The sequence below is a fragment of the Pongo pygmaeus genome, chromosome 18 (genome assembly GCF_028885625.2).
Source record: "Pongo pygmaeus isolate AG05252 chromosome 18, NHGRI_mPonPyg2-v2.0_pri, whole genome shotgun sequence".
NCBI lineage: Eukaryota > Metazoa > Chordata > Mammalia > Primates > Hominidae > Pongo > Pongo pygmaeus.
In genome coordinates this window covers 10554432-10566437 of record NC_072391.2, presented here as the reverse complement: position 1 = coordinate 10566437, position 12006 = coordinate 10554432, and the positions used below count along the sequence as shown (strand labels likewise).

At 46.1% G+C, this 12006-nt stretch overlaps 2 protein-coding genes across 3 annotated transcripts in view; one reads left to right on the top strand and one right to left on the bottom strand.

The window, feature by feature from the left end:
• The window catches only part of PMM2 (phosphomannomutase 2), a 51518-nt gene extending 42549 nt beyond the window's left edge, over window positions 1-8969 (bottom strand). The window contains exons 1-4 of the mRNA XM_054455207.2: window positions 8807-8969; window positions 4825-4936; window positions 1858-1934; window positions 290-381 (exon numbers count right to left, since the gene is read on the bottom strand). Coding sequence (XP_054311182.1) covers window positions 290-381; window positions 1858-1934; window positions 4825-4936; window positions 8807-8872 — 347 coding nt within the window. The 5' untranslated portion in view covers window positions 8873-8969. The remainder of the gene's footprint in view (window positions 1-289; window positions 382-1857; window positions 1935-4824; window positions 4937-8806) is intronic.
• Window positions 8970-9054: 85 nt separating this feature from the next.
• TMEM186 (transmembrane protein 186) lies at window positions 9055-11327 on the top strand. 2 transcript variants are annotated; one of them, XM_054455210.2, is made up of 2 exons: window positions 9055-9143; window positions 10198-11327. In XM_054455210.2, the coding sequence occupies exons 1-2, from the start codon at window positions 9141-9143 to the stop codon at window positions 10834-10836; spliced, it is 642 nt and encodes a 213-aa protein (XP_054311185.1). In that variant the 5' UTR covers window positions 9055-9140; the 3' UTR covers window positions 10837-11327. The 2 variants fall into 2 exon arrangements, with proteins under 2 accessions (XP_054311185.1, XP_063510716.1); XM_063654646.1 differs by having other exon boundaries at window positions 9112-9173.
• The last annotated feature ends 679 nt before the right edge of the window (window positions 11328-12006 follow it).

Here is a 12006-nt window from a genome sequence, read left to right as displayed (position 1 = left end):
TATTCCTTACTAAGTGCTGGGATTCGGATTTAAATTCGCTGGCCCATGGTGGCTACCGAACCCTGCTGTGAACCAGCAGCACCAGGGCAGCCAGAGAAAACGTGGATTTCCAAGCTCGGCTCTCAGGCTTTCTGAATCAGAATTGCCAAGGGGCAGGCTAAATATCAGACTTTGTTTTTAAAACTCTTTAGGTGATTTTTATAATCCTATTTGGAGAATGCCCACATTAACCCACCATATGACACTACGCTATGTTCCAGTGATGCCTCTTTGTTAAAAGCAAACCCACCTCTTCTTCGGGAGTTTAATTTTCGCAATGTAGCTCAGACAGTAGTTGATTAAATCTTGGATTAGGGCCTCACCCAGATGACTTTGAATATTCTAGATGAAGAAAATACTTGAGTTACTTGATTTAGCAGGAGCATTTTCAAAACAGCTTCATAGCAATCCCAGAGTCTTCAGCCACGATTGTTGAAAATCAGTAGGCTGATGTAGCAGTGATGGTGACATGCCCCACTGTCTATTTAATTCCTTCTCTTATTTCTCTGGTCAAAAGCATTAGGCAAGCCAGAAAGGCTTTAGTCAAAAGCATTTTCTGCTTCATCACCCAAGATTTTTGTACTCATTATTGTTCCAATGCTTCCTGTAAGGTCCAAAGAGCTTACTGCTGCCACTTTTATTCAATTAAAATATCTCCAGATATTGACAGAAAATATATTTGTTCCACTTCGGCATTCTCTTATGTCTGAATAGAATGATCTTACTACTACTACGAGCTATGTAGTACCTCTTAAAAATGCTTATAGTGCCCAGGCATGGCAGCTCACACCTGTAATCCCAGCACTTTGGGAAGCTGAGGCAGGTGGATGACTTCAAGTCATGAGCTCGAGACCAGCCTGGCAAACATGGTGAAACCCCGCCTCTACTAAAAATACAAAAATGAGCCGAGCGTGCTGGTGGATGCCTGTAATCCCAGCTACTAGGGAGGGTGAGGCAGAAGAATCATTTGAACCCAGGAGGCAGAGGTTACAGTGAGCCAGGATTGAGCCACTGCACTCCAGCCTGGGCAAGAGTGAGATCCTGTCACAAAAAAAGAAAAAAGAAAAAAAAAAATGCTTATAGTGAGGCAGACTGCTCTAGTTTTATCATCATAGAAATGTTATTAATAGATTTAAAGCTAGGCATGGTGGCACATGCGTGTAGTCCCTGCTACTTGGGAGGCTGAGGCAGAGGATCACCTGTGCCCAGGAGTTCTAGGCTACCGGGATTGCACCACTGCACTCCAGCCTGGTTAACACAGCAAGACCCCATCTTTTTAAAAAAAGAAGAAAAGCCCGGGTGTGGTGGCTCATGCCTGTAATCCCAGCACTCTGGGAGGCTGAGGTGGGCGGATCACTTGAGGTCAGGAGTTGGAGATCAGCCTGGCCAACATGGTGAAACCCTGTCTCTATTAAAAATACAAAAATTAGCTGGGTGTGGTGGCGTGTGCCTGTAATCCCAGCTATGGGGGAGGCTGAGGCGTAAGAATTGCTTGAACCAGGGAAGTGGAGGTTGTAGTGAGCCGAGATCGTGCCGCTGCACTCCAGCTCCAGCCTGGGTGACACAGCAAGACTCCGTCTCAAAAACAAACAAACAAAACAAAATAAGAAAAGAGAGAAATATTAGATTTAAAAAGTATAAAAATTTAGTTATCAATTTAGAATATGTAATAGTCACATGGTTCAAAATGCAAAACAAAAAATACAGAGTAGATTCATTTCTACCCGTTCCTCATCTTCCTAGAGGCATTCATTGTGAAATGCCCTTTTAGAAAACACTTTTAATAGTACATAGTAATTCAGATACTCAAGAACCTACCTGTTTACATAAGAGTTTCCCATCTTTGTATGCTACCAAGCCATTTTCTGGAAACACATAATCGTATTTTTCAACCACTACAATCAAAACCAAAAAAACACTTAGAATGCAAAGAATCAAAACCTGTGTTTTTACTCCTTGATTAACAATGACCACCAATAAAACCGCTAAACTCCAGCAAGGACTGTGAAAGACTATCTCATCTTACAGACTAAGAGAAGAGTATGGAAAAAAGTTCCTTATTTTTTTTAATGGCTTTTTTTTGGTCACACATTTAAACGATGATGACTGGGCAGGAGATTAGGGACTTGGTGACAGGTTGTCTTATGTCCCTGACTTTAGCCTGACTGTCTGTAGAGGAAGATGCTCGTCCATGATGCTGATGGTTCCCCAGCAGCAACCAGGGCAGTGAGTGAAAATGCAGATTTCCAAGCTTTGCTCTCTCGCTTCCTGAATCAGAATTGCTGAGGGACAGGCTAAATATATTTTTAAAAAGCTCTTTGGGCCAGGTGCGGTGTGGCTCACGCCTGTAATCCCAGCACTTTGGAAGGCTGAGGCTGGTGGGGTTTTACCAGGTCAGGAGTTCCAGACCAGCCTGGCCAACATAGTGAAACCCCCGTCTCTACTAAAAATACAAAAAATTAGCCAGGCGTGGTGGTGGGCGCCTGTAATCCCAGCTACTTGGGAGGCTGAGGCAGGAGAATTGCTTGAACCCAGGAGGCAGAGGTTGCAGTGAGCCAAGATCGTGCCACTGCACTCCAGCCTGGGCAACGGTGCAAGACTCCGTCTAACGTCAAAAAAAACAAAAAAGAAAACAAACAAAAAAAAACAAAACAAAAAACCCCAAAATCAAAAAACAAAGCACTAAAAGACCTTTGGTGGCCAGGCACAGTGACTCATGCCTGTAATCCCAGCACTTTGGGAGGCCGAAGTGGGTGGATCATCTGAGTTCGCAAGTTCAAGACCAGCCTGGCCAACATGGTAAAACCCCGTCTCTACTAAAAATACAAAAATTAGCCGGGCATGCTGGTGGGCGCCTGTAGTTCCAGCTATTTGGGAGGCTAAGGCACAAGAATCACTTGAACCCATGATGTAGAGGTTACAGTGAGCCAAGATTGTGCCACTGCATCAGAGAACAAGACTCTCTCTCAAAAACATAAATAAATAAATAAATAAATAAAATAAAAATAAAAAATTTTAAAAAGAAGCTCTTCGGTGATTCTTATAATCAGTCTGGTTTGGAAACTATCCATGTTGTCAACCTTAATGAAGGGATTCTCAAACTTCAGATACCTGTTAAAATGCAGATCCCCTATGTGTTGGGTGGGGACCCCATACTCGTATTTTAATAAGCTTCCCAGGTGATTCTGATACAGGTGGGCCTTAAACGGTCTTTTGGCTTGTGAAAGTTTTGATTCTATTGTTGCATGTCTCTGACAGGTGCAGACACTATGCTACACTACGCAAAACTTCCCTGAGCAAGTGGTTAAATACACAACTAGACCCAGAAAGGGCGATCATGAGCAGGTAACAGGATTTTCAGGGCTTCATGATCCCCAGTATGTGGTTTATAGCATTTCTAAGTAGGAGATCTACCAGGAAAATGAAGTGGAAGTGGAAGAGAGAGTTTTAAACAGATTGCAGAGATTACTCTTCTAGTAATGGTGATCCAATAAATATAGTCCATACAGATTTGGACTGTAAGATATTACATCTTTGAGAACAGTAGTTCTCAAACAGGGGTGATTTTACACAGAGGTCATTTGGCAATGTCTGGAGACATTTCTGGTTGTCATAGCTGTATGTGTGCGTGTGTGTATGCTGCGGGCATCTAGTGGGTAGAGGCCCGGGATGTTGCTAAATACCCTACAATGCACAGGACAGCCTTCATAATGGAGAACTAACTGGTCCAAAATATCAATAGTGCGAAGGTGAGAAATCTTGCTCTAGAGGAGCTGGTTCCAAGATGTGAGGACTCTGGGGACAATAGGGGTTAAAAGAACAATCAATTCATCCACCTCTCCACTTATAATTTTTTTTTTTTTCCAAGACAGAGTTTCGCTCTTATTGCCCAGGCTGGAGTGCAATGGTGTGGTCTTGGCTCACTGCAACCTCTGCCTCCTGGGTTCAAGCAATTCTCCTGCCTCGGCCTCCTGAGTAGCTGGGATTACAGGTGCCCGTCACCACGCCCAGCTAATTTTTTGTATTTTTAGTAGAGACGGGGTTTGATCATGTTGGCCAGGCTGGTCTCAAACTCCTGACCTCAGGTGATCCATACGCCTCGGCCTCCCCAAGTGCTGGGATTATAAGCGTGAGACACCACACCTGGCATCCACTTACAATTTCTTACAGGCCAGGAGGCCCTGGGGCTATGGAGATGAATAACCCACACTCCTGCTCTTCAAAAACATATAATCGGATAGTTTACAATAATTATAGAACGCTATATTAGCAAGGTTGTACACTAGAATCTCTCAGAGGTACTTACTAAAATAGGATTCCCAGGCTCCACAGACCTATCAAGTCAGACTCTCCAGTGAAGGGGTCAATAAGCCTCTCTGGTTTTTTGGGGTCCTGTGCTGGAGATTCTGTTTCAGTGATGGGGAGGTGAGGGGGGCTGTCAGAGGGACAATATGAAGACCAGTCTGATTGGGGCTAGAAGAGCTGTGAACGGGTACAAGCAACAAGTATTCCAGGCAGAGAGATTACCATGTACAGACACAGTCACTGACCTTTCTAGGTGAATCTACTCACACATCCGAGTACCCAGTTCTCCATCAGTAACTCCAGAAATGTACTGGATTAAAAGCAGAGGAAAAATAAAGGCCAAGAAAATGTTTCCCAAACAAGGAAGCAGAAAGTCCGCCATATGGGGACAAGGTTTTAGGGCAGCCTATGATACTTGGCAACAATATCCTCATAAGAAGTTAATCTTTTACCAGATGTAATTAGCAACCTATCATTTACCGTCATTTCCCAGTTGCTCCTGCACTTTCTCAAAGTCCGATCCGCCTACCACTCCGATTTTGATCTTTTGCCTCAATTTTTGCAGGAAGTCATCCATTTCTTTGGTAATTTTCTAAATTTCAAGAAAGAAAATACAACAGTCATAAGCCACAAAATAATCAGGAGACTAAAACTCGAAGGGTAACACAAGTACACAAGTCTTTTTTTCTTATTTAAAAATTAAAGAAAAAAAAATTTTTTTTGAGATAGGGTCTCACTCATCACCCAAGCTGGACTGCAGTGGCATGGTCATAGCTCACTGCAGCCTCGACCTCCCTGGACTCCGGTGATCCTCCTACCTCAGCCTCCTGAGTAGCTGGGACCATAGTTATGCGCCAGCACACCTGGCTAATTTTTTTCATATTTTGTAGAGACGAAGTTTTGCCATGTTGCCCAGGCCAGTCTGGAACTCCTGGGTTCAGGAGATCCACCAGCCTTGGCCTCCCAAAGTGCTGAGATTACAGGCATAAGCCAGGCCTATAAGCCTTATTTTCATACATGCCAATTAAATTACCACCTCTGTACATAGTTCAAATATTTAGTTGTAACCGGGGGGGGCATCTTTACCAGAATAAACTTAAGTGTTATTTTTACCAAATTTTAAACACAGGTAATATGTTAGTAGCTGTTGTGCACTGTCCCAGCTATTTTTCTATGCATTTATATACCCATCTATGGGCACATATACAAATAGGTCTTATTTTTGAAACATAAATGAAATCATGTCCTCTGCAGGGACTTTGCTTTTTCAGCACTATGCTGTGGTGATCTTTTCATGCTAACACAGATCTAGCTCATCATTCCTTTTAAATGCTACACTATACTCCATTTATGGATTTAAGTTGTTGATTTTAAAACAAAACAACATAATGAAATTAAAGAGGAAGCTCAGGGCCAGGCATGGCGGCTCATGCCTGTAATCCCAGCACTTTAGGAGGCCGAGGTGGTGGATCACCTGAGGTCAGAGTTCGAGACCAGCCTGGCCAACGTGGCGAAACCCCATCTCCATTAAAAATACAAAAATTAGCCAGGCGCGGTGGTGGGTGCCTGTAGTCCCAGCTACTTGGGAGGCTGAGGCAGGAGAATCACTTGAACCTGGGAGACAGAGGTTGCAGTGAGCCGAGATCGTGCCACTGCACTCCAGCCTGGGTCACAGAGCCAAGACTTCATCTCAAAACAAAAACAAAAACAAAAACAAAAACAAAAAAAAGGAGAAGCTTAGAATTGATTTTATTGCAATTACCCAAAACAAAACAAAAATGTAAAAGAGTAAGATGACTAGATTTTTTAGTCTCTTCTAAAAGCAAAGCTCTTATCTAGAAAGAGTGGTCTTAGTGGTATAATCTTATGGTAAATTCCAAACTGTATGATAATTTTAAAAAAGTTATCAACTAAGATGAAAAAACAGCCCTACATTAAGACACATCACAATGTATTTTTACAAGTCTTATAACTCAGCACTTTGAGCAATCTTAGTTGTACATTTACACTGAACGTCTTTTTTTTTTTTTTTGACACGAAGTCGTGCTCTGTCACCCAGGCTGGAGTGCAGTGGTGTGGTCTCGGCTCATTGCAACCTCCACCTCCTGGGTTCAAGTGATTCTCCTGTCTCAGCCTCCCAGGTAACCAGGATTACAGGCACCCGCCATCACGCTCGGCTAATTTTTTTGTATTTTTAGTAGAGACAGGGTTTCACCATGTTGGCCAGGCTGGTCTCCAACTCCTGACCTCAGGTGATCCGCCCGCCTCGGCGTCCCCAAGTGCTGGGATTATAGGCATGAGCTACCATGCCCGGCTGAGTATCTTTTTAAAAAAGTTACTAGAAATTTAGAAAACACAAAAAACCATTTAATTCAACCTCAGTATATAAACACTTGGAGTTCAATGATTTTTCTTTAAAAAATTTTTTTAGAGTAATACATGAATCTGATTAAAATTGTACAGAAGGGTTTGTAATAGAGTGCAATCTTTTCTACTCTCACAGTGAATCTGGACCTATTAGACAAAATCTAGAATTGCAGGAGTGGCCTTCAAAAGTCAGAACACGGTGGCTCACGCCTGTAATCCCAGCACTTTGGGAGGCCGAGGCGGGTGGATCATGAGGTCCAGAGATAGAGACCATCCTGGCCAACATGGTGAAACCCCATCTCTACTAAAAATACAAAAATTAGCCAGGCGTGGTGGTGCGCGCCTGTAGTCCCAGCTACTCGGTTGCCTGAGGCAGGAGAATTGCTTGAACCTGGGAGGTGGAGGTTGCAGTGAACTGATATTGTGCCACTATACTCCAGTCTGGTGACAGAGTGAGATTCTGTCTTTAAAAAAAAAAAAAAAAAAGAGTCAGAACTGTGAAAATTAGAAAATCAGAAGCACTTTCCTGAATGGCATACCCAGTGACTAGAACAGCTTCCACCTTAGCACAGATAGGAAATGGCAAACTTGACAGGAACCAATGTCCTGAGGCCCAGAGACTTGTACCAGGTTGGCTGTGTGAAACTGAGGAGGTTAGTTCTTCACTCAGTGTGTTTCGTTATGTTTAAAAAGGTAATAACAACTATCCTACCTGGGAAGAAAGATGGAGGAAGGTTGAGAGGGTCCAGTGATAACATGAAAAAGGGTGGCAATGTAAACCCTAGACTGCTATGGCCCACAGATCACATTGGGCAGCTGTTTGTTTCTGTAATAAATAAATAAAATTTTACTGGTACACAGCCACTCTGTATTTATATGAGGTTTATGGCTGGTTTTGCACTAAAGTTGAGTGGTTACTATAGACCATACAGTCTGCAAAGACAAAACTATTTGCTATATGGCCCTTTACAAAAAATGAATTGGGGACCGGAGTTTTAGACCACTATGGGCTTTTAACAACCCCAAGTGTGTGATCACTGAATTTCAGAATCAGAAAAAACCTTTGAAGAACTTGGGAGTTGAGTGTCATCACTAGGTAGATCAAACCTGTGGCTGAGAAGGGCAAAATGATACGTTAAGGTCACACGCATTTGACGTGGACTTCTGGAGCACACCATTGTTACCACCAAGCGAAAACTACGAGGGGTGAGGGTAGAAGTTGAGGATAGTGAGACCATTGGGGTCCAGTCTCAAGTTGAAATGGCCAGTGTTCAGTGGCCAATTTCTGAAAAGGGGACAGGAGAGCCTCACCTCAAGGCTGATCGTAACTGAAACTTATCTGTGCCTGTAACAGCAAAATCTGAAAGTGGAAAGCAAGTTTCCAAGGGCCCAAAGAGGCTCTCAGCGGGCAGCCTGTAATAACCTAGGGCTCCTCCATCTCCCTAGTCCATTGCAGGGGCTGGAGATGGGTGTGGTGGAGGTGGCTACTATTTATTGTGGCCTAGTTTGTCGTGTGCAACATACTTTCAAGAACTTACACAATCTCATTTGATCCTCATAGACACCATATGGAACAGGTAATATCCCCATTTAAAGCTGTAGATGTTGAGGCTCAGAGAGGTTAATGACTCGCTCAAGGTCACACAGATGTCAAGAGGTGAAGATGAGACTCCAACTAGGTCGGTTTGACCTGGAAACCTGTTTTTAATATCATGATTCACGGCACAGCCCATTGGTTACAGGATTGGGGTAGGCACACAGCTGATAAGGGGGCCTGATGTCGGGTTCAAATCCTGGGTCTATCAGTCCCGAGCACTAGCGGTGAATCCAGATTACATTTTCCAACCTAGCACAAGTTTCCTGCTCTTAAGAGTTCTTCAGCCCCGTCTCATCTTTCCAAGCACCAGAGCTCTTGAAGAGCTGGTTACGGCCTCCCTCTCATTCCTCCAGGGCACCCAGAATAGGGTTCAGCCCCCGTGAGGACGTAGGCAGTCCTTAGCCACCCCTTGGCGCCTACCCTGGGTGGTCGATAGCCCCAAATGGGAACAGCACGGGCTCCGCGTCGGCTGCCACCAGCCCGCCGGCCGCCACTTACCTGCCGCGGGGCGGTGAGGGTCCCATCCACGTCGAAGAGGCAGAGCGCTGGGCCAGGCGCTGCCATGTCCCCAGTTTCTAGCCGCACCTTACAAGACTCGTGGGCACCAGGAACTCGGCCCGGAACTTCCTGGTTCGGCCCCCGAGCCGCAGGGCACGTCGGGAAGAGGACGGGACTCCGTTCCCACGTCGCCTGGGAGTAGCGCCAGCCACGATTCCTGGACCGCAACTCCCAGGGTGCAACGCAGATCACGCCCGCCTTGTACATTCGAGCATGAGCTCTTAGAGGTTCCGGGGGCCGGTGGGATTTACTTCCGGCAGCAGGTGGTGGGGCCATGGTAAGGAGGCGGGTGGCGAGTCTTGAGGAGGTGATGCTCTTTGGGGTCGGCGTCGGGGTCGGGGTCGGGGTCGGGGCCGGGGTCAGGGCTGGGGCGGGCGGGCAGGCCCGACGCCCGGGTTTCGGACTCGGAGAATCCGTGGGAGGAAGCTCTGGCGTGGGTTACAGTTCGCCTTTCCCGGGCTTTCTCTGCCCTCCTTGGGTCACATGCGCACGGTAGTAATAGCTGAAACTCGCCGACCTCTCACAGTGCATTAGGTACTAAGTTGAGGGCTCTGAAACCATCTTCTGGTTCACTGTGTTCTGAGTCCCCATTTTGAAAGGTGAAGAAACCGAATCTCAGGGGCGTGGAGTAATTTGCTCACAAATTACTGTTGGAGCCAGAATTGGAATAAGAGCTTTTACTGCTTCACTACCCACCTAAGAATACCCTTGTGCTACCTGTTGGGGCCTCCCTGCCTCGCTCCTCCTCCTCCTCCGCTGTTACCCCTTCCCCAGACTAGGCTAAGAGAAAGCAGCAGTTCCCTCCAGCACCCAAGATAACGTATGAATCAAACAGAGAATTAGAAAGTTTATTGGAATAAATATCTCACAGATTTGTTGCTCGAGTTCCCCACTAAGACGTTGATTATTTAGTTTCCTGCTTGGGGAAATGTTCACACCCCCTTGTGGATACATTGTCCAGCCCAGAGTTTGTCCTCCCTAGATATGTTTTGAATTAATGACGGCCGCACCTCCTTTCCTGTATTTATTTGGAATTGCCTGGTGGAAGGAGGACTCTGCTGCACTCACTGACTGTGTGTTCTTTGGTAAACATCTTACCCTCTCTGGGCTTAGTTTCCCTAGTGGTAAAGTGGAAATAGTGATAACTATCTTAGATAGCTGTTGCGATGCCCACATGAGATAGCATCTGGCTTTAGCCTTCCCTCCTCTGGCAATAATGGTTACCTTGCAGGATTGGCAGAAGCCTTAGAGTATGGTGCTTTGCAGATGTTCGCCGTGTGATTAATGTGGTTGAGTTCCATGAGAGAAATGGTCTACTGTCTCCCTTTCAGGCTGCCCTTCTCCGAGCTGTGCTTAGGTTTCGGGGAAAAGCTGTGTGGGAAAGGCCTCTCCATGGGCTGTGGTGCTGCAGTGGGCAGGAGGATCCTAAGAGGTGGGTGGGCAGCAGTTCACCCATCTCGAAGGAGAAACTACCAAACGCAGAGACTGAGAAATTCTGGATGTTTTACCGTTTTGATGCCATCAGAACCTTCGGGTTCCTGTCACGACTGAAGATAGCACAGACTGCCCTGACAGTGGTAGCTTTGCCACCAGGCTATTACTGGTACTCCCAGGGCCTCCTCACTCTCAACACTGTGTGCCTCATGAGTGGGATATCGGGCTTTGCCCTGACCATGCTGTGCTGGATGAGCTATTTCTTACGGAGACTGGTTGGTATCCTGTATCTGAATGAGTCTGGCACCATGCTGCGGGTGGCCCATCTGAACTTCTGGGGCTGGCGGCAGGACACATACTGTCCCATGGCAGATGTGATTCCCCTGACAGAAACCAAGGACCAGCCTCAGGAGATGTTCGTGCGTATCCAGCGGTACAGTGGGAAACAGACCTTCTACGTCTCCCTGCGCTATGGACGCATCCTGGACAGAGAGCGTTTCACACAGGTGTTTGGGGCACATCAGATGCTCAAGTGAACAACTGGGACCTGGACCTCTGGGTAATCCTGGGTCGCCTGGATTAACAGGAAGGCTGAGGGTGTGGGCAAGGCTGAAGAAAGGGGATTGGGTACTTGGAGACTTTGCCTGGGCCCCTGGGAACATGTGTTTTGTGGTGAAGAAATTCACAAGGCAAGAGCTGGTGTCCAGGTTTAGGAAAGAGGCTCTAAGCAAGTTCTTACAGCACTTATTTGTGACATTCAGTCAGATAATGGCCAGAAGTTTTTGTTAAGAGCCAGTTCTTAGAAGAACCTATGCCAAGGTCACCCAGACAGTCCATTGGTGTGAAATAGGCAAAGAGGTGTGGCGGGGGAGCGAAAGATTTGGAGTCAGAAGTCTCAGTTCTGTCACTTGTCCTGGGGCAGGTTATTGAGTCTCTTTGAGCCTTGGTTTTCACATCTGTAAAATGGAAAGTCCTGCTTGTTTCATGGGATGGGTGTGGGAATAATAAATGTCAAACGTGTGGCAGACTCAACAGCCTAGAGCAGATATTATTAAGCATTTGGTCAGAGGTTTTAGCAGGGAGAAAGTCTTCGAGCAGTCAGCAGGGGCTTCCAGAGAGAGCCCTGTGCTGTGCCCCTCAGATATCCAGCGGCAGAAAGGTCTGTCAGGATGTTAACTACACATCGACGAGCAGATGTCATCCAGGTGGGCACGAAACCCCAGTTGAGATTTGTTCACCGCCCAGAGGTCTAGAGGCTCTTGCTTTGGATGGCCCTGCAGTGTAATAAAGCCAAATGGACCGGATACTGGTACATTGTTTTATAAACTTAAGCCAGTTATATACATTGCCCCACATAATTAATAATATATGTTTATTATACAATTTGTAACACAGTAAAGAGGAAGGAAGGCATGATCTTTATTATTTTGCCACTTGAAAGTCAATAAGAATGTTTTATCGCTGGGGGTGGTGGCTCACACCCGTAATCCCAGCATGTTGGGAGGCTGAGGTGGCGGATCACCAGGTCAGGAGATGGAGGCCATCCTGGCTAACAGGGTGAAACCCTGTCTCCAGTAAAAAATACAAAAAAATTAGCCGGGCGTTGTGGCAGGCGCCTGTAGTCCCAGCTACTCGGGAGGCTGAGGCAGGACAATGGTGTGAACCTGGGACGCAGAGCTTGCAGTGAGCCGAGATCGCGCCACTGC